At 39.5% G+C, this 27,521-nt stretch overlaps 1 protein-coding gene across 4 annotated transcripts in view; it reads right to left on the reverse strand.

Annotated features, from left to right (window-relative positions):
- LAMB4 (laminin subunit beta 4) overlaps positions 1-27,521 on the reverse strand; it is a 106,664-nt gene that overhangs the window by 3,785 nt on the left and 75,358 nt on the right. For all 4 annotated transcript variants that reach the window (XM_046670493.1, XM_046670494.1, XM_046670495.1 and 1 more), the window contains 8 exons: positions 24,629-24,789; positions 18,474-18,679; positions 17,696-17,857; positions 14,633-14,777; positions 10,958-11,165; positions 8,013-8,151; positions 5,164-5,337; positions 3,634-3,787 (listed from right to left, as the gene is read on the reverse strand). In XM_046670493.1, coding sequence (XP_046526449.1) covers positions 3,634-3,787; positions 5,164-5,337; positions 8,013-8,151; positions 10,958-11,165; positions 14,633-14,777; positions 17,696-17,857; positions 18,474-18,679; positions 24,629-24,789 — 1,349 coding nt within the window. The remainder of the gene's footprint in view (positions 1-3,633; positions 3,788-5,163; positions 5,338-8,012; positions 8,152-10,957; positions 11,166-14,632; positions 14,778-17,695; positions 17,858-18,473; positions 18,680-24,628; positions 24,790-27,521) is intronic.

Raw genomic sequence — 27,521 nt, forward strand, 5'->3', positions numbered from 1 at the left:
GTATTTGCACAAAAAGAAAAAAAGACCCCTGTGTTTCTACCACGTAAGTTCACAAGATTGCACTGGCTACTTTTCACTTGCTCCACCAGACCCATTCTCCATCTTGCTCTGTGTCCTGGAAAGCTAGGCTTTATGGATGACATCACCTGGCTCCCTTGACCTCTGGCTTTCATTCACACGTGGCCACTGGACAGTTCCGAGAAGCGATCAGAGGTCGGGAAGAGCAAACAGACTCCCGCCCCGCTGAGCAGCAGGCTTCTGGCAGTTCTTACGTCCCTCAACTCCAGCTCCTGCAAGGTGGCCTCTTCCCTTCCGCACCGGCATTCCCAGAGCTACTCCACAGCATCCCCGCTCTTGCTTCCCCCTGCTCCTGCGGGCCCAGGGAGGCTAACGCCTTCTCACTGCTGCGGGTCACCCAGTACCTCCGCACCCTTAGTCGATTCCCTTAATTCCTATGCATTTTTTGCAGTTCCTCCCATCAAGAAGTCAAGTCTATTTACCTCTCCCTGTAAACCAGGTCTGGCTTTGCAAGTTGTTGTTGGGTTTTTTTCCTCTCTTTTTCTCTGCTTCTCCCCAAAGCCTCCCAGTACATAGTTGTATATTCTAATTGTAGGTCATTCTGGTTGTGCTATGTGGGACGCCACCTCAGTGTGGCTTGATGAGCAGTGCCATGCCTGCACCCAGGATCTGAACCAGCAAAACCCTGAGCCTCCGAAGCGGAGAGCGCGAACTTAATCACTTGGTCACGTGCCAGCCCCTGCAAGTTGTTTTAACCAACAGAAAGCAGAAGAAATGATGTTGCAGGACCTCAAGAGTCTCGCAGCTTCTGTGCTCATTCTCATGGAACCCTGAAACAAGCATGCTGTAAAGCAGCCTGGGGTGAAAGACCCCGTAGAGAGAGGTCCAGCATCTTAGCAAAGCCTGGCCCCTGGCAGACCTGCCAGCCACCTCATCAGCCAAATGCGGCTGCTTGAATAGATAACAGAGACAACTCTGCTGATAAAAACAGGATCCAGAATTACATCCAAGCGTGCTTCCCATTTCCTGCTGGGACCTTGACTGACACAAAGCTCTACGGAGGGACCCTGGCTGTAGCCTGGGGCCCATTCTCCACTCCCTGCATTTTGACCCAGCATAGGTAAGTAAGGACTCCATTCTGGGCTCCCATGGGCATCTCTTCCTAACAGAGGGAACAGAGCACAACCCTTGTGGTTCAGCCCCTTCTCAAGTGGCAGACTTGGGAAGATGGCCAAATCCATGTCTTATTTTCCTGCCTTATTGAGTTGCAAAAACAGTTTTAAGATGGAAAGAGAAAAAGTGGAATGCATTATTTTAGATTTCTCCTCAGAGAAGTCTAACTTCAACTTCTCTTCCAACCTAATTTCAAGAACTGTGAAAGTTTTAGTCTACAGGGATGAGTAGAAAGAATTTGGACCCTGACAGAAAATATAAGACAGAAAATATTCTTGCCATGTTTTTGCTCCTATAGTAATGATGAGGTCTGGGAATAGCCGAAACTGATTTTCATGATATTGCCCATGGAGGGTAAGGTAAAAAAACATTCTGTCATTTTTAATCTTTCCTAGTATTTCTTTTTTTAAATTATTAGGACAATACCGAAAATTAAAAATATTACTACCCACAAGCTCACTACTTTTTAAAAAGTTTTTAAATGTAAAAAGTGTGTTCCTCTTGGGGCTGGCCCCGTGGCCGAGTGGTTAAGTTCGCACGCTCTGCTGCAGGCGGCCCAGTGTTTCGTCGGTTCGAATCCTGGGCGCGGACATGGCACTGCTCGTCAGACCACGCTGAGGCAGCGTCCCACGTGCCACAACTAGAGGAACCCACAACGAAGAATACACAACTATGTACCGGGGGGCTTTGGGGAGAAAAAGGAAAAAATAAAATCTTAAAAAAAAAAAAAAAAATACTTTAAAAAAAAAAAAAAAGTGTGTTCCTCTTCACTCTCCTTCTCCCCAGAGATAACTCATGTTAACAGTTTGGTATGTATTTTTCCTGACTTTGGCCCACACTAACGTTGCATTTTCATTTTTTCATATCATAGTGATGATATAAGTGGCTGTAAAGCCAAAGACCCATTTTATAACACAGAAGCATTTATAAGTGAGGAGTTTTGGTTATTTTAATGCTTTGAGAGTTATTGATATTCCAGATGAATATGATTAATTTTAAAGTTTTGGGAGACAATAAATACAACCATCATTTGGTATTTCTTGATGATTTAGAGGCAGTTAAGGACGTGAGGACTGCCCAGAAAAATCATGAGTATCCATAGTGAAAAAGATTCTGATGAACTTTCTGATTGTACATATTCTATGTTTACTACACTTTGTGTGCATCGAAATTTCCATTTTTATCAAAATCCTTGTCCAGAATATGATTCCTTCCAGATGGCTACCTACAGATCTATGCTAGATGACCCAGTGCCCTAGACTCTAGATTTTCCCGTCTCCACAAGAGTTACCTGCATGAGAGGACAGAGGAAGCGGCACAGGTTAGGAGAGGGGTTTCCATCGCAGCAATATCGATACCTTGGCTGGAATAATTGTGTGTCGTGGGGGGATGCTGTGTGCATTGTAGGATGTTTAGCAACATCCCTGGCCTCCATCTACTAGCTGTTAGTTGTACTCCCTAGTTGTGACAAGCAGAAATGTCCTCAGACATTTTTGTCCCCAGGGGAGGGGATAAAATCACCCTTGGTTGAGAATCACTGGGTTAGGAAAAGGGCATTTCAAGGTGACCAAAGGCAAGCTCGGTCTGTTCTGATTCACGCCGAGTGGATGGCCTTTAGTGCCTCAGAAGTAACACCATGCAAGAGGCCTGGGTATGTGGCGGTCCCCAAAGCACAAACCCAATTCCTGTTTCTCTCTCCTAGTGACCTCATATGTGGTTAAACTGCGTCAACGCTACATAGAAATTGGTATAAATTATACCAGGAAGGTGGAGAATTATGTCATTATTGTCAAATTGAAGGAGTGGAGAAAAGAATAGGTAGAACTACCATACGATCCAGCAATCCCACTTCTGGGTATATATCTGAAGGAAATGAAATCCGTATCTCAAAGAGATATCTGTACCCCCATGTTCATTGAAGCATTATTCACAATAGACAAGACATGGAAACAAACTGAGGATCTGGGTCTGTCAACAGATGAGTGGATGAAAAATGTGATCTCTCTCTCTCTCCCCATCATCAGAAAACATTTGTAAAGCATGTACACATGCATGATGTTTGTCTGATACTGTTCTCTATCTATCTATCTATCTATCTATCTATCTATCTATCTCTGGGGCTTGGGGGTGGGGGAAATGGGAAGATCTTGGTCAAAGGGTACAAACTTTCAGATATAAGATGAATGAGTTTGGGGATCTAATGTATAGCATGGTGCTAAGTATAGTCAATAATATTGTATTGCATATGTGAGTAGGTCTTAAGCATATTCACCACAAAAAGAAAAAAGATAACTATGTGGAAGCGATGGATGTGTTTAACTTAATTGTGGTGATCATGTCACAATGTATACATCTATCAAATCGTCACTTTGTACGCTTTCCATAGGTAAAATTTTATTTGTCAATTATATCTCAACAAAGCTGGAAAAAAAGAATAGATACCTGTTATTCTTCTTATCTTGTCCTCTGCATCTCCAGCCAATTTTTCTGCAGCATCTTTTAGCTGTTTCACTTTTCCTACTGTTTCCTTTGTCAGTCCTGTAGCGCTTGTCTTACGTTGAAGAACAGCATATTGATGTTTTAGCTCAACAAACTCCTGTAACAGAGCACACTCCCGTCATCAGAAAGTATTTATTTATTTATTTCCACAGAAATGCAAATATGCACTTTTTCTGGTATAGCCATATAAGAAAGTATTTATAAAGCATGTACACATGCATGATGTTTGTCTGATACGGTTCATAAAGAGAATAAGAGGAAACCATAATCCAGTCAATATCTGGAGTCACTCTGATATATCCAACAGGACTTTTATTTGCATAGTTTGTTTATTTTCAGGTTGAAAAAAAATCTCAGCTTTAGTTAATTAAAAATAAAATTTCTTTGTTATAAAACATCAATCATTATTCCATGTAAAGGCAACTCTTTAAGAGGCACTAATTGTCTTGAACTGTGTTAAGGTGAGGACAGAGCTGATCCAATACCATCCTTGACAAATCTTTGGTTCAGTTGCATCAAACAGCTGCACGTGCAAGATGAAGGACAGAGGGAGTGGCAAAGATTTAGATGCAGCAAGGATCCATCATTTGGTTGGCACAAAGGTAAGAGACAAATGAGGTATAGGAAGAGAGGCAGGAAAGGAAGTAGGAGAGTTAGTATGAAGATCTCCCTTGGAATTAGAATGGAGATCTTTAGGGTCAGCGTGTGGTTGACAACCTAGAATGTTCAATAGGTGAATAAAGGCAGACCCAGGAACGGAATACAGAAGTGGGCAGAGGTGGGCAGGGAGTACCTATCTCAACCTCTGATCCCTAGGAAATGTTCCCAATGCCCAAGTCAGTGGGAAATTTACTCAGCACATTAGGAAGAAAAAGCAAGAGAATAGACCAATTGTAAAAAACACTCGAACATTTTCCTTTTGTTTAAGCTACTATATTAATGTGACCAACCAAAGATATCCTGCTAAGAAAAAGTGTTGATAGGTTCTTTCAGCAACCTAAATTAATGGGCCATTTTCCATAACTGTTTAATTAACTCTGATTTTTGTAACTTGATCTATTCTCTTTGGCAGGTGACTTTTGCTTCTTGTTTTCATCATATGTTATGCGACTTAATTAGAGTAAAGGGGAAATACATACAATATAGACTAGTGACATAAATTGTGAAAGTTTGGAAGGTCAGGAAAATTTGACCAGGACACCACTAGCAATCCCAGGGTGAGCAGATGGGGGAGTAAACCCTCCAAGATGATTTGGCCAAAGGACTTCTGTCTTCTCCAAAGACAGCTCTACACTCAGGAAGAGGCTTCATGCCCATTGGGACCCTACATACACCACCGAGCACAGGCCAGCACTACGGGAAATGTTGATGAATGGTACGAAAATCTGAGGATTATCCAGGTTTTGTAGATTTGAAGGATTATCCTTCAAAGAAGCTCTGTTTGTCCGCTCTTGGTAGCAGTCGTGGGTGTACCTCCTCAAGGCCCCCAGCCTGGCGTCGGGCTGACTCCGCCTGAGCTTTCACATGGCTGGCTTGGTCTTGATTCCTTTGTAACTTGGTCCACAGCTGGGAAAGTCCATCCTCTAAGGCTGACTGTTGCTTCGCTAAGTGCAGCTCATTCTTAGTCTCCTTGGCTTGATTTTCAGCCTGTTGTTGGTTCAAAGACCAGAACAAAGAAAGTCTCTTTATGTAACAAGAAACAAACAAGAAAATAAATAATATAACTACCCCTCAAAAAATAAGTTAGGTGTAAAGGGAAAGAAAATCATTCCTTCGCTTTTTCTGTTCCATTCATAAAAAGAAGTTAAAATATTTCAGGCATACAACAGGATCTAAAAGAAAATATGACACATATCCATGTGCCTACCAGCCAGTGTAAGAAAAAAACATTGTCCGTGAGCCAGGGTCCTCATAATGTTCCACTCCGCATCATATCTTCTCTCTCCCCTTAAAGGTACCCACTATCCTGAATCTAATATTTGTCATTCCATGTACTTTGATATGCTTTTTTATGATATCGTGTGCAGTATTTCTAACAATATATTGTTTTCCATTTTTTAACTTTATTCAAATATATCACACTGTATATTTCTGCAACTTGAATTTTTTAATTCAAAATATGCTCGTACAGGTCATCTAGGTTAATTTGCATAGCTCTTGTTTATTCATTTTTACCAATTTAAAGCATTCCATTATTGGAATATACTACAATTTATTTTTCTATTCTCTGGCTGATGCAGGTGACTTCTAATTTTTTTTCCCTAACAAACAATAATGAGCATCTTATACTTGGATCTTGTTTCAATGACTATACTTGTCTTATCTAGAAGTCCTGTTCAAATATTTTTCACATCTGACGAGCCTTTTGTTATCTCATGTCTCTTGTTCTTTGGTCAAACTTTCATACTTTCTTTGATTTCCTTAAACATAATAACTATTCTTATTTTGTATTCTATATCCAATAACGGTAATATCCACAGTATCTCGCATTCTGATTCTGTTGTTTACTGTTTCTGCTGACTCTTGCTTAGGGCAATTTGTTTCTGTATGTGTTTTGCGGGAATTCTTTGAGGCTTGGTTTTAAGCTGCATTCCTTCAGAGGGGATTTCTGCTTGCCTCGGTCAGGCATCTGAGAGCACTACAAACCTAGGACCACTTTAAATGACATTTTAACCTTGGGTTGTTGGTGCTACCCGGGTAGTGCGAATTCTAGCCCCAAACTCACGTGAGAGTCAGCTTGTGGTCAGCAATTCTTAGCAAAGACTCTCCTCCTCCACCCAGAAGCAACTGTCTATACTGGCTTTGGCTCTCTCTGTCTCCCTCCGTGTGTGTGTGTGTGTGTGTGTGTGTGTGTGTGTGTGTGTGTTTGTGTGATAGTTTAACATTTCACTGGGGGTTTTGCCTTTTGGGGTCCCAGCTCCATGCAGGGGTCTTATTCCTTCCTTGCGTGGGCTCTGTATTCTGTCTGTAATGCGTGGTGGCCATTAAAACCAGGGGTTGGCAGATGCCCTCTGCCTGCTGTCAGCTTCATGCTTGATTACCTCTCTAGGTTATGCCCTCCTGTCATTTTCGGCCTCTGAGGATCTCCTCCACTTCTTACTAATTCAGCTATGCATTTTTTAAAAATTCAAATATCTTATCTAACATTTTTAGCTTTTTCCTACTAGGAGGGTTTCTTAGGGTACTGGTCCGCTGTATTGTGAGCAATGGAAGTCCCTTCCTGTGCTCTTGGGTGTAGGAGTTTTTCTAGAGCAGGAATCTGCAAACTTTTTCTGTAAAGGGTCAGATAGTAGATATTTTCCACTTGTGGCCCATACAGTCTCTATTACAACTATTTGCCTCCCTGCCATTGCAGCACAAAAGCAGCCATAGACATTATGTGGCTATATTTCTAATCAAACTTTGTGACTTTGGCTGCAGAAAGAGTCGGTGGGCCCATTTGCCAACCCCAGTTCTAGAGAACATGGCTAGAAGGGAAACACCTGGAGGCCGTCTTTATTTTTCTGCTACCCTATACATGCAACCTCTTCATAGCTGACCTCTTTATTTCCTGATGTGCTGCTTCCTGTTCTGTAGCTTTCTGCTTCTCTGCTCGAGATGCGGGTATTTAGATATTCAAAACCCGGCTGAAGAAGGAGACTGAGCCCCTCGCCATCTGCTGGGAAGGGGATGTGCCATAGGATGGAGCCCTGGAGGAAGAGACTCACACACACCCCCTGGGGCTGGGTCCTGTCCTGTCCTCCAACTGCCAGGCTTCCTCCCCCAGATCCATCTCATGGATTAGATCATGGCCTTGCTCACGCCGAACTCTGGATGGAACCTTTTCTTTTGAATAAGATATTCTTTCAGTCTCAGGATACTCTGATGAGATTTTTATGCAAATTTAGTTACAAAAACCTGGCAACAATTAACTTTATTTCTTTGATTTGTGAGCTTTAAAAAAGTCTATTACTTTCCCTGGTATCAGAAAGGATAAACTCTGGCCTCTAATCTACCACTAATTAGCTGTGTGACCTTAGGCAAGTCACTTAACCTCCCTGAGTCTTAGTTTCCTCATTTACAAGCTGGCAGCAGCACCTGCTTCGTCCTTTCCCCCCCCCCCCCACCCCCGCCCCAGGCTTGGTCAACAATGAAATGAAACGATGCTGGGAGAGCTCTGTAGAACATTAATTAAATGCATAATATTACCATAATCTTATTTTATCCTCGCAATAATCTCATCAGACAGGTAAGGCAAGCGTGATATTGGCATCCATAAAAACTGTACTGCTTCCACACTCAAAATCTATTTCAGGTTAGTTTCAAAGAAGACAGAGAAATACCTGCAGCACATTCTTTTTTAATTTTGTTATCTCGGCCGTCAGCTGTGTGATGGTGGAATTTGCCCGTCCTTGAGTGATTCGAACTTGTTGCAACGTATGCGACATTTTGTCGAGATTTAACAGAACATGGGCTGCTTTTCTGCGGTAAGATATTAACATAACAGATTAGATAAATATACAATTATTCATTTATTTCACCTTGAGAGTTCGCTCGATTCAGCCAAAAACTTTCCTGAATTATTTATAATGTAAATTTAAATTACTCTTAAGCCAGGCAAAGTGCTGAAGTCTTCATTTTGAGAAATAGGTATATTTAAATGCCAATAAAAACACAGATAAATGCATATCCAGTAGACGCAGATTTTGCCAGATATGGAAATCAAGGATACAGTCTTGTTTCTTCTTAATTTGTCATAAGCAGAGAGGTTTGGTGGAAATAACCGCCAAGCTTTGAACAAAACAACTATCCTCGGCCCGTTCCAGTTCCCTAATTTCTCACACTTAAGCAAGACTCTCTAAATCCTTATCAGAGTGGGGGTGGGAGAGTCAAGAGGCTCCACTGAGGGCAAAGGGAACTAAAAGGCCTTGTGAGTTCAGGCCGTGTTTATTCAGGTTTATTTAAGCTTCGCTGACATTCCAGCCGCCCAGGGGCCCAGTCAGAGGTTAAAATCACAAGCATTCCAAGTGATAGTCTATTTTACAGAAATGAGCTCACCTCAAGTCAACATTCGCCAGAGGCTTAGAACTGTGGGCTCCAAACCACCTTCGGGAGAATGTACCAAGTGCGGGAAATGTCAGGCAGACCTCCGCAGAGGCATAATTTCAAACGCTTGTGCCCAGAGCAAAAATAGCTAAATTGCAAAACAGAGTCCCTTCCCCATCCAACCCATCCTCTCCTCCCAGTGGTAACCTCTCTCTCTTTTTTCAAAAAGACTATTTTTTCAGAGCAGTTATAGCATCACAGCAAAATTGAGAGGAAGGTAGAGAGATTTCCCATATACCTCCTGCCCCTATACATGCATACTCTCCCCCACTATCAACAACCCCCACCAGAAGGTACAATTGTTAAATTGATGAACCTACATCGACACACCATAATTGCCCAAAGTCCGGAGTTTACATTAGGGTTCACTCTTGGTGTTGTACCTTCTACGGGTTCAGACAAATGTATAATGACATGCATCCATCATTAGAGTATCTGATACAGTATTTTCACTGTCCTAAAATTTCTCTTTGCCTCACCTATTCGTCCCTCCCTTAACCCCTGGCAACCACTGATCTTTTTACTGTCTCCATAGTTTTGCCTTTTCCAGAAGGTCCTCTGGTTGGAATCATTCAGTATGTAGTTCTCTGTGTCTGTGCGTCTTTCCCTCCAGTTACAGCGGGGATTCTGGAGCCTTCCCTTCTCCTAAACCCCCCCCCCCCATATCTTTTTACTGTATTCTTTATTTTTCCTTTAGATTTTCAATGTACATTATAGTAAATTTAGAAAGTACTAAAAGAAAAAAAGGAGAAAATACCAGGAAGGGAAAAATTTATCAGTAATATTACCACCCTTTGAGATATTGGCATATTCCAGCATTTTTGTCCTAAGAAATTTTTTCTTTCCATGATTGAGATCCTTTCCATGTATAATCTGATAATCTGTTACCTTCTTTTTAAAAGCATTAATATTACACTGTAAGAATCTCTGCATGTTATTAAAAATCCTTCATTGGGCCAGCCCTGGTTAAGTTCAGTGCACTCCGCTTCAGCAACCTGGGTTGGGTTCCCAGGCATGGACCTATACCACTTGTCTGTCAGTGGCCATGCTGTGGTGGTGGCTCACATGCAAAAAGAGGAAGATTGGCAGCAGATGTGAGCTCAGGGCAAATCTTCCCCAAAAGAAAAAAAAAAACCTTCATCAATATCACTTCTACTGCAGTCACTTAATCTTCCTAGCTTTAAATATTAAAACTGGAATGAGCAGGACTTTCAGTTGAGTCTGGTACACTTCATTCATATAAGTGGATGATGGAGACAGTGAGGGCAATTCAGGTCTGAATTCTGCGAGGCATCCCAAAATGGTGGTGGATGTTGATGATGTTACCATCATCCAACCGACCCTATGACCTTGCCCCCCAGCAGCCCATGCTCGTAAAAACATCAAGATGGCTTTTCCTCTTTGCTTGGCTAAGTCAACAAGGGCAAAAGGAAGCAAGAGTTAGTGCACTCTGTGTACCGTATGTATCATTTACTCCTGTATTCTTTCTTTTTTTTTTTTAAGATTTTATTTTTTTTTCCTTTTTCTCCCCAAACCCCCCGGTACATAGTTGTATATTCTTAGTTGTGGGTCCTTCTAGTTGTGGCATGGGGGATGCCGCCTCAGCATGGCTTGATGAGCAGTGCCATGTCCGCAGCTAGGATTCGAACGGATGAAACACTGGGCTGCCTGCAGTGGAGCGAGAGAACTTAACCACTCGGCCACGGGGCTGGCCCCTACTCCTGTATTATTTCTGCGGCACTAGTGCGTTTCTTCTATCTCTCACCACCACATCTTTTTAGCATAGTCTTTTTTTTAAATATTGATTTCCAAAATACTGCTTCCTATAGTAAATTTAGAAAGCACTGAAAATAGGTAAACAAGAAGGGAAGAATGCACAGATATTCCCACCACCTGTTACGATATTGGCGTCTAATTAGTACATGGCGTTTATTGGTATAAAAAGGTAACAGATCACTGGGAAGGAATTCAGGAAAACAGGAAACAAGCATCTCTGAATGCTGCCTCCCAATTTCCCAGCTTCCTGCGGCAGCTCCACACACAGCTTAGCCCTCAATTTGGACAACGAACTATTGGAGGATAATTTCATTTGAACGTTAGAGCTTCTCAGGCAAACATATTTCAGTGACCTTTTAGCAGATGGCCTGTTAGAGCGAGATGAGAACATGAATACTGTACTTACTTGGCTCCTTTTGCCTTCACCAAAACCTTTCGGGCTCCCTCTGCTGCTTTATTTAGCCTGTTCTCGTCTGCCCTGTAGTCCTCACAGAGTTGTGTAAGTTTCCGTATTTTGTCAAGTTCATGGGTTAGATTTTGTGATGTTACTGGTAGGCGGATGTCGAGTACACGATTTGCAACCTTCTCTATGTCCTCTGGAGGCACGTTTTCCTCTTAAAAAAGAAGGTGGGTCTTAGGTAATTGTGTCTCCTTGTCAAACACTGTATCTTGTAAATATAACCACAGTGAGTTCTAAGCCAAATGCACTTGCATTGGACTATGAGTCCCCAGAATACAGGGGTTAGAGTGTATACGTCCCATAGAGAATTCTTCATCCTCCATTTTCCCTTCTCTCTGAAAGAAACACTGCTCATGTCATGCTGAATATATGCAGTATAAATGCTTGTTGGAAAAATAAAATCTACAGTCTTGGGGGGCTGGCCCGGTGGTGTAGTGGTTAAGTTCACATGTTCTGCTTCAGCACCCAGGGTTCGTGGGTTTGGATCCTGGGTGCAGACCTACATACTGCTCATCAAGCCATGCTGTGGCAGCGTCCCACATAAAGTAGAAGACTGGCACAGATGTTAGCTCAGTGACGATCTTCCTCAAGCAAAAAGAGGAAGGTTGGCAACAGATGTTAGCTCAGGGCCAATCTTCCTCACCAAAAAAAACCCACCTCCAGTCGTGGGATATTGTGTATGTTCTACAAAATGTCCTTGCAAGACTTTGTTTACTTAAGTACAGATTCAAAAGCAATTAAAATGTTTAGATGCCTGTCATTAAGATTTAAACACAACAAATGTGACAACGGGGAAGCACTGGGTTTGGACTCTGCAAAACTCGACTCTAAGCCTCCATGACATTAAAGAAACTCACAATGTTCGCTCATCTGTGTAATTGGGTAACTATACCCGATGCTCCTTCTTGGAGGCCTGTCCTGAGAAGGGAATGCAACAATCCAGAGTAAAGGGCCATGTGACTAACACATCATAAGGAAACTTTTAAATACATCTCTGCCCTGCTTTTCAGAAAAATACAATTGGCCCCCTTTGAGAACTAAAGTGGAAGATGGCTTGTCAGCGTTTGGGGTGATAACTCTTTGTCACTCTCCGGCTCCTTATTGAGGCACAGATGCTAAGTCCCATGGGGGAAGTTAGAGGTTAATGAGACACAGATCTGATCCTCAAGGGGTTTACCCCTCACCTGGGGAAATCTAAGTCATTCTATAGAATGCTGATCACATAAGAACAGGAGGGATAACTTTAAGACAAAATGACGTGGGGTCTGGAGGGAAGAGAAAATATTTCAGGAAGCACTTCAAAAAGGCATTTCAACTGGGCTTCAGAGGAGAGCAGAGATTAAACTTGCGGAGACGCGGGGTGAAGTGAGGGGTCAAGGTATTCGAAGCCGAGGGAACCGCTCAAAGGGAAAGCTCAGGGTGGAACAAGAAACGGTGCCCGCGTCACTCTTGGCGGGAGAGTGGGGTGTCTAAATGGGAAGAGCAGAAGTTCAGAAAGGCTGGGAGCAGATCACACAAGCCCCTAAACGTGAGGATGAGGAAACTGGACTTTGTTAGGAGGCAGTGGGAGCCATCGATGGTTTTTAGCATTTGCGTGACATGACATGAATAAATATCCTTTTTGCAATCATTTTTGCTTTAGCTATTTTGTTTAATAAAAATAAAAGGAATATTTTACTTCCTGTAATGTTTTTGAAAAAAACTGACAAGAATTGTTTTGTGAATAAACTAAAACCGTATCTTAAACAGAATCAGGGGGTTGGCTCTTTAAAGAAATAGTAACTCTTTTTATATACAAAAAAAGTTCTAATAAAAAGTGAATTTAGTTTAACTACATACTCAGTCATCAAGCATTCATTGGCATTTATTATGAGATTATAAATGCAACTTTTTTATATGGGACTTTCAGGGGAAGTGACACATAACTTGGTTAATAAGGAATTCAGACCACAAGGAAAATATCAAGATGGTCAAAGAAAAGATGAATGGTGTGGCCACCATACAATGTAATGATAATTTTACTTGTACTTTATAGCAAAGAGAAGAGAGGAAGAAATGGGTGGGTGAAGGGCACTGCTTCCTGCAGACCAAGGGTCTTGGGACCCTGACCAGAGAAGTTTCTTTTATGGAACAGGATTGTTCTCTACACCGAGTCTAATTTTTGTTGTAATAATCGGGACACAGTTGTTTTTTTTTTTTTTTTTCCAATTCCTTGAATTGAAATAATAAATAAAAATAAATTTCTAATAAAAAGTGAAATTTTTATTAGAAATGTATTCAATAGCAATGAGAAATAGGACTAATAAGGAACAGACTCCATGACCCAGTAAACTAGGTGGAAAGCAGGCAGAACCTGCTGTCTGAACCACGGCTGGGACTCATGGACCGCATTCTACCATTTTCACACAATGGGTCCAGCAGCTTTGATTTTGTTTCTGTTTTGGTGCCTGAATTGCCTTCTATCTGCAGAAATGGCTAACGTGTTCCTCAACCCAGCCAGTTCCAGGATCCACGTCAGGTGAATACCAATCCATCTAGTTAACATTGAAAATTTGCTTTTGAACAAACAAACAAACAAAATGTGCAGTAGACTGATTCCACCCCCATTCATTTTCACTGACTATTTTGGTCATTTTTATTGATGATTTTTACTGCCTCATTTTTTTGTTATCTTAAAAATCAGGACTAGAAGCTTGCTCATACAATTTCTAGAAACATTGAGATGGAAAAAATACTTGACCATAGGGGTCTCTTATAAATATTAAACAGATTAATGAAGTGATTGCAAAGATTGCAATAGATATCCCAACTGTCAAGCAATTCCTGTGGAGAGAGTTAAATTATCGAATTTGGAAGATGGCTATGAAAAGGAAGCCTCTTAAGATTAATTCCATACAGGTTTGTACCCAAACTGCAGTGTGCACAGAAAGTGAGGTTTCAGGTCAATTTCTAGCTGTACTATTTTATTTTTATCTTTAACTAATAATTCTCTGGAGTTTAAAACAAACCTCTCCCAACTCAAGGCACAATCAAGGCTTGTAAGTTCCTAATTCTAACAGCAATTCACAATAATAATAAATCAAGCAGTTCCCCTTGGTGAGTCACGGAGAGCCCATAGGAGACTTGGAAACTAGTCAATAATACTCAGTAACCAATATTTTAGATGCCACTGTACTCCAGTATTTGATAGACTAACCCCAAATTAGCGTCCTTTGATCTCATATACTCTGTCAGCAGAGAAACTTATGGAATCCTAACATTATGGAATTTGATACAGCCCATCATGCTGGAAGTTTTCTTTAAAAAAAAAATAGAATAACTTTAAACACCAAGTTTATTTGTTGGGAATTTTAACTAAATTCTAGAATTTATTACTAAATAAATCTTATATAGAGAGCCATCATTTTTTTGGTACAGAGTTAATATTTCCGGATTATTTTCATTAAGAAATTTTAAATGAAAGGGTACATCAGGATTCTGATTTAGGCATGTGATTTGCAATTAATGTAATTTGGAATTCCTTGTGATGTTTGAGTATCTATTGAGTCATTTATTTGAGTATCTATTTTTTTAAAAAAGAAGAAGAAACAAAAACTAGTCCTAATATTTTTTAAAAATTACCTAACAAAAACTTTTTCAGTTTTTTGATTAAAAGATTCAGTTTTTCTTCTTCAGATTCACTTTGGTTTTTCATATTCCTCAGTTTCTCACTTAGCTGTAAGGCATTGTTCTTGGAGACTTCTGCCAGTTTACTTATATTTTTGATCTGGAATAAGAAAAAACGACAATGAGTAAAAACACACAATTAGGCATGTTTTGTGATGTTTAATTACTTAGCTGGACCAAATAAAACTCTCAGTAAAAATAAAATAGAAGTCTAGATAATTAAACACCACATTCATTTTAAAGAGCTCTTTTAAAAGGTGATATTGTTTTCATTACATTTTCTTAATAACGTGAATTTATCTTTAAAACATTATTAGTGATCAAAATTATTGTTCGAAAACAATATTGATCTAGTACTAATGACCTGTCCTGATACAAATCTAAAACACAAATTTTGTTTTAATGAGACTTTAGCACCCTATAGTATCAACATATTTCATAGAAATTACTTGGGACTACTTACTTACTGTGGGCATTATGTTTAATAAGTTGAGAGCATTTTCTTTTATATAAGTTAAAAGAGTTAATGTTCCAAACATTCTTCAAATTCTAATAATGTACTTTATTTGAAAGCTAAAAAGAAAGCATTCTTCCTATTGATAAATGAGCTTGAACTCAGAGCAGGCTACAAAGATAAATTCCAAACATGCTATACACCTGGTGGGGGAATGAACAGACTAAAAGGCTTGCAGCCTAGAAGTGCAAATTCTCAACTGTGTGATTTGAGAAAGGTTATGGACTTTTTCTTGGAATTCCAACAAATTAGAGAAAGAGAAAAAACAGAAAGCAAGAGGACAATATCACCAACAAGCTGAGCTGTATTGAATAAATTAATTGTGACAGAAGTAGGGCTAATTAGGATCAAACATAATTAGGGAAAAAAAACTCTCCCTTTATTTCCACACAAAAAGAGCCTGCTTAATCTGAGTCATACAGATTTTGTGGAAAAGGATTTAACCGTAGACATTGGCAAATGATGAAACAAAAAAGAAGCATTTACATGATTAAAAATATGTATCATAATTTTTTGGAGTTATTCCTTAATTCTCTAGAACTTTTTAAACTTTAAAATGGATAGCAGTTGCTGAGAGAGCAGATTCTAAAAGTTCTCATCACACACAAAGAATGTATCTATGTGTGGTGGTGGATGTTAACTAAACTTACTGTGCTGATCATTTTGCAATATGTACATATATCAAATCATTATGTTGTACACCTAAAACTAATACAATGTTATACGTCAATTATATCTCAACAAAAAATATAAAATGGATAGCAGGAAGGAAGAACGCACAGCTGTAAAATGAGAATTCCAGAAATAAATACTCAGGACAGGAAAGCACCAAATTATACAGAGGAAATCTCAGTGTAGATTAGTCGATGCCATATTCAGAAAGAAAGAGATTGCTAAATTATGTCACTCTGAAAACATCTTTCTGCAATCCATCCTGTCACAACTGACTTCTGGGAATTCTCTCACAATCTCTTCTGGCGCCCTTCCCCCTCTATCGAGAGGAAAATAGCACACCATTCCATCAGCATGCCAACCCCCGCCCCCACGCTTTTCCAGTTCTCCAGTTATGTGCTGATGAAGCCAGATTCTGCTAATATGTACTTCAGGGGTTATCTTTTAAAAGTCATAGCTACACACAGGGTTTATTTAAATGGTGTGAGATTTGTTGTGTTCACTGCCGTTTTCCCAACGTCTAGATAAACGCCTGGCACGGAGTAGGGACTCAATGAATATTTGTTAAAGTGATGAAGAATCACATAGAAGTGAAAAACTACGTAGCAATACAGAATTATGACTATGTCAAGAGAACTTTTCAACATTTAGTGTGTGTAGGGATGTTTTCCTGCTTGGCTTATCAGAGACTTGCTCCAGAACTCGGATTCCAGAGCATGTAGAGTAAGGATGTAGGCGCAGCTGGGATTCAGGCCCACAGAGGTGAGGCTCACGGAGCAAGCTGTCGGTCCGTGTGCACGTGTGTGTTTTCACGTTTGTGTGTGTGCGTGTGCATGTCACGTATCTTAGCTGTGGTTCTCACCCCATCCCCAAGCTTGGCCCTCTCTCCTGCTCTCGATTCTGAGAACCAGACGTCTTCATATGCATTTCTTTTTTGTTCAGGAGTCGGTTTCCATTGCTTGCAAACGAGAATGCTAACTGATAGAATATTTAACTTATATTGGTAAAAAAAAAAAAGTCAGCTCTTTAAGAACTTTTTCTTCTTCATTAAAGGCTCTATGTATATTCTCAAAACATCATCATCTTGTTTTCAAGGTGAATACAGTGTATTCACAGAATACCTAAAATTATATTCATCCTTTCAAGATGAATACAGAGTATTCACAAAAAAAGCTAAAGAAAACTAGGTAATTGAAAATTAAACTCACTTATCAATATGACTAGAAAAGTAAAGGAAGTCATTTAAAATTGTTAGAGATTCAATTATCAGTTAATAAAATATTAAAACAACCTTATCATGTCCATCAGCATAGGAAGGAGTTCAAGGCATAGGGTATATTCCTATTAAAATATTTTCTAACATTGAAGTTTGTGCATTTAGAATTTCAAATACACCTTTAAATTTATGACAAATTATTCTTTACTTTGAGAGATCTATAATTTTCAAAACTTCAAGGCTAGGAGTCTTCAGATTTCTATGTAATATTCGCTGTAAAAGAAACGTCCTTACAAGTCAATGTCCTAGAAACGTATACTTTGAGTTCTTTCTCTTCTCTCTATACCTCCATACAAACACACACACACACACACGTGTGTATATATATTATATGTAATACATACAATAGAAAATGTGTCAATATTCACATCTACTTCTAAATCTACATTTATATGCATATCTATATTTATCCTATATTTCCAGGCATAAGAACCCCGAATATCTAGATTCTATCCTTTCACTTTAGCAGCTAAATGGCAGTTTTTAAAATTTCAAACAGTTTGCCTTTTTTTTATTGCTACGGCCTTACAAATAAAGAAGAGAAGACCTTGTTTACCTGATTCTTCAACCCTTGAAACTGATTGCTCAAATTATGAGTCGTGGACTCTGCTTCCTGAGCTTTCTGGAGAGCGTCCCTGGAGAGGGTCAGGGAGCCGTGACAGCGGGGGTCACCACAAGCTGAGACCACACACGGTGCACCCCCTCGTTCTCCACACACCTTACAGGAGAAATGACTTATGTTAAAAAGTAACTTGTTGGCAGAGTTTTTCTAATGCCGTGCAGGCTCAGGGAGGCGAGGTATCACTCTATTCATAGGAGTTTTTCCAATAGCTGTTCATGCTGAGTACATGGATGTGACCCATTTAAATGTTTCCTAGCTAACGGAATAAATAGCACAATTATTTGTTATAAACATTTGTGGCAATCAATGTCATCTTTACACTTAGGGTTTTCAGGGAAAATAGTCAGATGTCTAGCATTTCCATGTTAATTTTAGTTTTTAAAAAATAAAAATTACCATTTACTTATAATAAGGCAGCAGGAGTAAACATCCATAATCTGTTCCATTTTGGAAACAGTAAATAATATAAAATAGTAAAGTCTTTACTCTTTGACTTTTCTCAAACTTTGACTTAAGAAATAAGAAATCAAATATAAATTCATATATTTGTATTATTCATATATAACAGAATTTATATAGTACATACATTTATATATTTATAAAATATAAATAAAAAAAGAAATCAAATATAAGACAGGGAAATACAGTTGAAGAGGTCTGTATACCAAGTAGAAACCACAAACACTTTCACTACACCATAGTGAATATTTACCTTTTCATTCAATATTTGGATATCTGGTATCTTAATCTGCTTTAATTTTTCCCGTGACAAGTTTCCTTTTGAGGTTAGTGTATCTAAGTTGGTAAGTAAGTCATTCCTGGTTTTTTCGGAGTTATTTATGATGAGAGTAGTTTCATTAGTTTCCTTTTCAGCATATGATGAACTCTGATAATATTTCTTGATGCTCTCTAAGGAATCTACATGAACACAAATTAAGGTAAGATAAATTCTCTGAAGACAAATGAAATTATGCATTGGCTATCAAGATAATCATTCCACAGTTTGGCTACTGTCTTGGTCTCAATGATCAATTTAAAAATTCAAAATCCTCTTCCTTGAATTTGCACTTAATGGGGGAAGATTGGACGTCATGCCATAGATATATATATCACAGATAAGGAGCATTGAGATTGAAGGCTGCAGACGTGGGTTTGACCGCTGGCTTCCCTCTTTACTGCCTGGGTATGTCCTTGAGCAAATCAATTAATCTCTCAGATTGTGTTTCCTTATCTGTAAATTGGTGATAATAATTTGTAAGGATTAAGTGAGATAATAGAAAAATACTCTGAAAAGTGTTCCACAAATGTAAGGTATTAATTATGACTACCTACGTGAACCCTGATATGATAGGCCAGCTAAGTTTACCTAACTATACAGAGCAGGACTTGACAAACTTATTCTAGAATCGGCCAGAGAAGTAATGTTTTAGGCCTGCCAGCCATCATATTTCTGTCATAACTCCTCAACTCTGCCATTGTGGAGTGAAGCAGCCACAGACGAGACGTACGTAACTAGGTGAGGTTGTCTTCTAATGAAACTTTATTTACAGAAACGAGCTGTGGGTAGGATTTGCTGGTAGACTGTAGTTCGCTGACTTCCAATGTTGAGGCTGATGACAACAGCTCACATTTGTTGAGCACCTCCTGTATGCCTCTATTTCCCATCAATTCTCTTCCTTAATCTTCACCAAACACTGTGAGGTGTGCATTAGTGTGAGTGCCCTCATTTCATAAGTGAGAAACGAGGCTCTGATGAGGTAAGATATTTGCCTGAGGTCTCACGGATAGTAAGAGATGAAGCCAGGATTTGAAGCTACTTAGTTGGACTCTCGAGCCTGTGTTCTTAAGTATTTCTCTGTATTTTCCATATTTTTATTAAAATGCAAACTCATAAAATAATATGGTATGGTTTAATGTAAATGATAGTATATTAGGACTTTAAACGATAACTCCATATTTTAGGAACCAGAAGCCCAGGTTCCTGATCCAGGCCTGAGACAACCACATCTTATCTTTAAACTTTCCTGGTTCTTACACCAACATACTCTTAATACAGCATAATTTTCATTTATCACGAAACAACAACAAAAAAACTATGTTCCTATCTCTTGGAATGATTTTCTGCCTTTATTTATCTGACAAATCTATCTTCATTCCGTGAAGCCCAATTCAATTGTCACCTTCTCCCAAAAGCCTTTCCTAATAAACCCAGGAAGGATTCCATTCTTGCTACTCTGTTCCCAAAGCAGCTTGAAGATGCTCTAACATAGTCCTTTCATTGTTTGGGGTTGTTTATGGAACGGTCTTCCCCACTGGACTGGAATGACTTGCAATATTCCTTTCCCCATCTTGACTGCCCAACACAGGGTGAGGCATCAAGAAGACGCTCAGTAGCTGCTATTGGACTGCAAGTTTGAAAGGATTAGCATGGGGACAGTTTCTCTTTCTTCTACCTTGCTTGGGTGACCTCTGATAGATTTTCAGTACTTTCCTTGGGCATCTTCTTCCAGATTACAAACCAGAGCAAATTCCTTACTCTTTTCATTGCATTTATTGATCATCATCAATGGTTATTTCACTAAATTTGGGCCTTCCTTCAGGGTAATAATTGTCATCTATTTTTTTCTCTTTAGGTCAAGATCAGATGAAAAACAGGAGCGAACACATGGATAAGGAAAAAACAGATAACGTTTTTGCCCTGAGATGGGTTTCATGTATATTTTCCCTTTACCTGTCGATTAGATTGGTTGGGTGTGAATAAGTTCAGTGCTGCCTCTCCTGGTAGTAGCAGGTTGTTCATTTCCAAGTATAACAGGGATCTCATCAGAGATCAGAGGATGAGCTAAGCAAAGTTTTGCTTTACAGTTCCATTTCTCCTCTAAGTTGATCTTGGCTTTGGCATGGCTCCCATTCATTAAAAAAAAAAAAATTTTTTTTATTGAGGCAACATTGGTTTATAACATTATATAAATTTCAGGTGTACACCATTATATTTTGACTTCTGTGTAGACTACATTGTGTTCACCACCAAAAGTCTAGTTTCCATCCATCACGGTATATATGTGCCCCTTTACCCCTTTTGCCCTCCCCCCACCCCCTTCCCCTCTGGTAACCACCAATCTGTTCTCCATCTCTATGTGGTTGTTTGCTTATTTTATCTTCCACATATCAGTGAAATCACTTGGTATTTGACTTTCTCTGTCTGACTTATTTTGCTTAGTGTAATACCCTCAAGGTCCATCCATGTTGTCAAAAATGGCAAGATTTCATCTTCTTTATGGCTGAGTAGTATTCCATTGTGTGTGTCTATATGTATATACCACCTCTTCTTTATCCATTCATCCATTGATGGGCACTTGGGTTGCTTCCAAGTCTTGGCTATTGTGAATAATGCTGCAATGAACATAGGGGTGCATATATCTTTTCCAGTTAGTATTTTCGTGTTCTTGGGATAATCACCCAGAAGTGGAATAGTTGGATCATAGGGTAGTTCTATTCGCAATTTTTTGAGGAATCTACATACCGTTTTCCATAGTGGCTGCACCATTTACATTTCCCACCAGCAGTAGCCAAGCGTTCTCTTTTCTCCACATCCTCTCCAACACTTATTTCTTGTCTTTTTAATAATAACCATTCTGATGGGCGTGAGGTGATATTTCAGTGTGGTTTTGATTTGCATTTCCCTAATAATTAGTGATGTTGAACATCTTTTCACGTGCCTGTTGGCCATCTGTAAATCTTCTTTGGAAAAATGTCTGTTCAGATCCTCTCCCCATTTTTAAATTGGGTTGTTTGTCTTTTTGTTGTTGAGTTGTATGAGTTCTTTATATATTTTTAATATTAGCCCCTTATCAGATATGATTTGCAAATATCTTCTTCCAATTGGTAGCTTGTCTTTTTGTTTGCTGATGATTTCCTTTGCTGTGCAGAAGCTTTCTAGTTTGATGTAGTCCCATTTGTTTATTTTTTCTTTTGTTTCCCTTGCCTGAGGAGACATATTCAGAAAGATGCTGCTAAGACCAACGTCAAAGAGCGTACTGCCTATGTTTTCTTCTAGAAGTTTTATGGTGCCAGGTCTTACATTCAAGTCTTTAATCCATTTTGAGTTAATTTTTGTGTGTGGTGTAAGATGGCGGTCTGCTTTCATTCTTTTGCATGTGGCTGTTCAGTTTTCCCAACACCATTTATTGAAGAGACTTTCCTTTCTCCACTGTATGTTCTTGGCTCCTTTGTCAAAAATTAGCTATTCATAGATATGTGGGTTAATTTCTGGGCTCTCAATTCTGTTCCATTGATCCGTGTGTCTATTTTTGTGCCAGTACTATGCTGTTTTGATTACTATAGCTTTGTAGTATATTTTGAAATCAGGGAGTGTGATGCCTCCAGCTTTGTTATTTTTTCTCAGGATTGCTTTAGCTAATCAGGGTCTTTTGTTGTTCCATATAAATTTTAGGATTCCTTGTTCTATTTCCATGAAAAATGTCATTGTGCCTTTGATAGGGATTGCATTGAATCTGTAGATTGCTTTAGGTAATACGGACCTTGTAATTATGCTAATTCTTCCAATTCATGAGCATGGAATATCATTCCATTTCTTTGTGTCTTCTTTGATTTCATTCAATAATGTTTTATAGTTTTCAGTGTATAAGTCTTTCACCTCCTTGGTTAAATTTATGCCTAGATGTTTTATTCTTTTTGTTGCAATTATAAATGAGATTGTATCCTTGATTTTTCTTTCTGCTATTTCATTGTTAGTGTGTAGAAATGCAACTAATTTTTGTATGTTGATTTTGTACCCTGCAACTTTACTGTATTTGTTTATTATTCTAATTGTGTTTTTGGTGGATTCTTTAGGGTTTACATACATAAAATCATGTCATCTGCAAGTGACAGTTTTACTTCTTCCTTTCCAATTTGGATCCCTTTTATTTCTTTTCTTGCCTAATTGCTCTGGCTATGACTTCCAATACTGTGTTGAATAAGGCTTGTAAAAGTGGGCATCCTTGTCTTCTTCCTGTTCTTAGAGTGATAGCTTTCAGTTTTTCACCATTGAGTACGATGTCAGCTGTGGGTTTGTCATATATGGCCTTTATTCTGTTGAGGTGCTTTCCTTCTATACACATTTTATTCAGTTTTTATCATAAGTGGATGCTGAATCTTGTTGAATGTTTTTTCTGCATCTATTGAGATGATCATGTGATTTTTATTCTTCATTTTGTTAATGTGCTGTATCACATTGATTGATTTGCAGATGTTAAATCATCCTTGCATTCCTGGTATAAATCCCACTTGATCATGGTGTATTATCCTTTTAATGTATTGTTGTATTTGATTTACTAGTATTTTGTTGAAGAATTTTGCATCTATGTCCATCAGCAATATTGGCCTGTAATTTTCTTTTTTTGTGTTGTCTTTGGTTTTTGTATCAGGGTAATGTTGGCCTCATAAAATGAGTTAGGAAGCATCCCCTCCTCTTCAATTTTTTGGAAGAGTTTGAGAAGGATAGGTATTAGATCTTCTTTGAATGTTTAGTAGAATTCACCAGGGAATCCATTTGGTCCTGGACTTTTATTTCTGGAGAGGTTTTTGATTACTCTTTCAATATCCTTACTAGTCATTGGTCTATTTGGATTCTCTATTTCTTCTTGATTCACGTTTTATATTTTTGATATCATACTTAACCTCTTTTTTGGTGTATGTATCCCTTAACCTCTTATTACGGGGATAGATATTTTTAGTACTTTTTCTTTTGACCTTCATATTAGCTTCATAGGTGGTTGATCTGCTACCTTTACTGTATATTTGCCTTTACCAGTGATTTTTTTTCTTTGATAATTTTCTCATTCTTATCTGTGGTCTTCTCTTTCCCACTTCAATAGGTCGCTTTAACACTTCTTGAAAGGCTGGTTTAGTGGTGAGAAATTCCTGTAGTTTTTGCTTGTCTGGAAAACTCTTCTCTCTCTTTCCATCCTGTATGCACTAACAGGCTGGAGGGAGGACTCCAATGGTGCCTGCCAGCATCTGTGTCAGCACAGCTGAACTAGATCATAAAAATGGCGGCCACCAATGTCTCAGTCCCGGGAGGTGGGGGGCAAGCCATCTCCTTCCTCTCTGGGATATTGAGAGCACTCCTGAGCATGAAGTGCCACAGCTAGGTGTGGTTTTTTCCTCATTGGGGCTGTCTCTCTACCTCTTCCACCCTTCTCTGTGTTGTCCCTTGTTGTGAAGGTTCTTTTCATCCAGTTTCTAGATCTTTCTCAGAGGATATCGTTCCACAGGTGGTTGTAGGTTTGTTGTGTCCACAGCAGAAGGCAAGTTCAGGATCCTCCTATGCCACCGTCTTCCAAAACTTGAATTCCCCTTCATTTTTAAGAACTATGCAACATGAATTAAGGGCTTCTAGTAGGTTACTCCAAATCCTTACAAAGTTCTCGTGAGAAATGTGTAAGTCTTTTTGCCTATATTCCTGTGCATTTATGGTTGTTGGAAATGGATTGACTTATTCTCAGGGAGGCATAGAAACATCTCTCTCATTTCCTTATGGTGATATTAGAATTTCTAAGTTACTGATTACACAAGACCTTGCATGGTTTGGCATTAGAAGGTTACTTTGGGTTTTAGTATTTGTTTAATATCCGACATTGTTAGCTGTATTCATTATTTTGAGCAAATGCTAGCCAGACTCTGCAATGTTTAAAAAGTTGAAATATTCACATACAAATAATACCTCTAACGGGCGTGTTTTCACGTTCTAAAGCGCTCGGATGCTATGGCAGTAAGCACAGGGTGACTCTCTAATGGAATGCACTATGGATTTCATCTACCTTTGCCCAGAAATAGACACTTGAAGTGCATTTTCTCTCTTACCCACGATGCTTGCATTACGGGCACCAGAGCGCAAATCAATTTCTTCCTGCAGATCTGCAAGTAAGAGGTCTGCTTCGTTCCTCATTCTTTCTGTTGTTTCTTTCAGATCTTGAAACTCATACACTGTTTTCAGCTGCCCACTTAGCTGCTCGATTTGTTTCCTACAGGGGAAAACGAGAGTCAATGCAGTGAAGCTTGTACTACATTTGATAGATTGGTGGAAAAAAACACATGTAAAACATTGTCCGCGCTATTAGGTATCCTCATAATTAGAATGAATTTCCCCCTGCTGCCAATTTTTCATTTGACAGTTCATAATTCTCTTTATGGCTTATCTCACTTTTGTTAATTCAGCTTCCTGGAATATTTCAGCATTCACCTCAAATATGATCAGCATACAAGGTCGAAGAGAATAAAGGGTTTTGAATCTTTCAATTTCAGCTGTTTATACTCTCTCTGTCTCCCTTTGCTTTGGGTCTTCAAAAACATGTATTCAGATACGGTTCATTTAAATCAGCCTAAGAGAGCCAGTCTATATTCAATTTCAACACAGAAGCCCTCGCCCAGCCTCGGGTAAAATCAGTTCTTCATTTAGAATAAATCTGCTTCCAGTAAGCGTCCTTTTAGCGCTCCTTCTGTACAGGGTCTTAACTTTTAAATCCTACAAGCAAGGAGGTTTCCTGTTGTGACTGTACCCCTGGTGTGTTCATTCTCCATCACCTTCTTCTCTGATGTGCACACCTTTGTCCCGCTTCAATTTGCTGGGTTCAGCAGACAGAGTTGGGTCAAGTGAATGATTAATATGTCCCTCATGAGGGGAAAATTGGGTGCAAATCTTGAAAAGTACAGTTGAGGGAAATTACAATACAAATTTACGGGATTAATTTATCTTGCCACAAGTGCAAGGCATTAACTAATGCTTCCTAGAATTTTCTGCTCTAACTCTCCCTTCTAATCTACAGACTTTTCCTTTAGGCTCCAATGGTCAGGACTATAGTTCTTTAGGCTATTATTAATAATAAGAATAGTAATTATTATCATTATAATTGGTACTCTCTAAGCACTTACTTTGTGCCAGATACCATCTAAGTGGCTTGTCTTGAGTAATTCTCACAAGAATCCTATGAAATAGAGACTTTGTCCTCCATTTTTATGAAGAAACTGAAGCTTGGAGAAGTTAACTTGCCTAAGGCCACACAGCAGTAAGTGGATTTGAACCGTGCTGATTTGACTTCTGAATCTATGCTTGTGATGGCCCTGGTTCCCTTCCTCCCTTCCCCTTTGATTTGTAATTTACCAGCAAGCATTTATCATATAACTAAACCAGGCCTGGAGAATAGAAGCACAGAGAAGGCCCCTGACACTCCGCCTTCTGGAGTCCCTCAGTGAGGCAATGATGGGTGAGCCACAAGGAGGGGGGAAGGCGGAGAAAGAAACTCATGCCTTTCTCTGAGGAGGTCAGGGAAGGCTTCAGAGAGGAGGTGGTCTTTGGGTGGCTGTTAAAGAGGACTAGGAGTTCAGTAGGTGCATTGGAGTGTGGGGCATTTGGCTCTGGCTGAAGAGGCCCAGTTGGCACTCCTTTCCTCACCACTTCAGGCCTGGCCCCGGGGTCCCTGCTGCCTTGCTCTCTTGCTCTCTTCTCTCTGGCTCTGCTCTGGCTCCTGCCGTCTCTTTATCTAGGATGTCCATTGTGGATTCGTTCATTCTGCTTTCTCAGTTCCACTGTGTCTGCTATTTTCTAGAACCACAAACCAGTGGACCATGGGCCAAAGCTCATCCACAGAATGTTTCTTTGGCCTATACCGTGCTTTTCAAAAGCATATGGGATTAGCTGTCTGCATTTTAAAGTGGGGGCATTTCCATAAAAATCTGGATGACATTTGTTGAAAAGTGGGGAGATCTACGAACACAAGGCCCAAACCCTGCAGGGCAACAATCTTTACAAAGGTATTGATGTCCCTCTTCTCACCTGCTGGCTTGACTTGGCCATGTGACCTCCCTGAACCCTGTAGCTGCATTTATGACACAGCTGGCCCGTTCTCTGAACTGTCCAGGTGGGTTGTGTCTTCTTCCTTGTGTGACTTTTAAGCAATTACCACGCACTTCTGAGATTTTTGCCTATTGATAATGAATGGTATATTTACACTTGTGTTTTGTGTGACATAAAACTCTGCAGCTTCCACTATTCCTTAATCCAGGACTTTTTATGGGGGATCAATATTACTATCTGTAAAGGGCCAGAGAGTAAATATTTTAGGCCTGGAGGGCCACGGTGTGTCTGCCACGACGACTCAACTTGGCATTGTAGAGAGAAAGCAGCCACAGAGGATGTGTAAATAAATGGGCATGGTTGTGCTCCAATGAAACTTTACTTACAAAAACAGGTGGCGTGTCAGATTCCGCCTGTGGGCTGTGGTTTGCTGACCCCTGACCCAGAACAACCAACATAATCTCTAGCAATGTTTGATGAATGAAAAAAAAGATTCAATAATACATAATAAAAATTATATTGCCTTGTTGAAAGAATCATCGTACTTGTTATGAGACTTCACATTAATGTATGGGTTATTCTAAGCAGCTGAAGAATTTGGGAAGATTTAGCAAATTTCCCTGAGTGCACAGTTGAAAGAAAAATATTTGTGTTGGAAACTACCCTACTTCCAATTTTATATCTCTCGGCCTCACTGGGTTTGGGCTTTCCAATTAACCTCTTAATGATTGCCTTTTTGTTATAATCAATGGCATTTGGAAAAATCAAATGTAGTCCTAATTAGTAAGAAAGAGACAGATAAACCTGACCACCAGCCTAGTTATTAACTGGCTGGTGATTATCCTATTAATTACCCTTCCCCTAACGTCCACATGGGTAGGTTTCTAAATCAAAGGCTGGTAA

This window comes from Equus quagga, chromosome 8, assembly GCF_021613505.1.
Source record: "Equus quagga isolate Etosha38 chromosome 8, UCLA_HA_Equagga_1.0, whole genome shotgun sequence".
Lineage (NCBI taxonomy): Eukaryota > Metazoa > Chordata > Mammalia > Perissodactyla > Equidae > Equus > Equus quagga.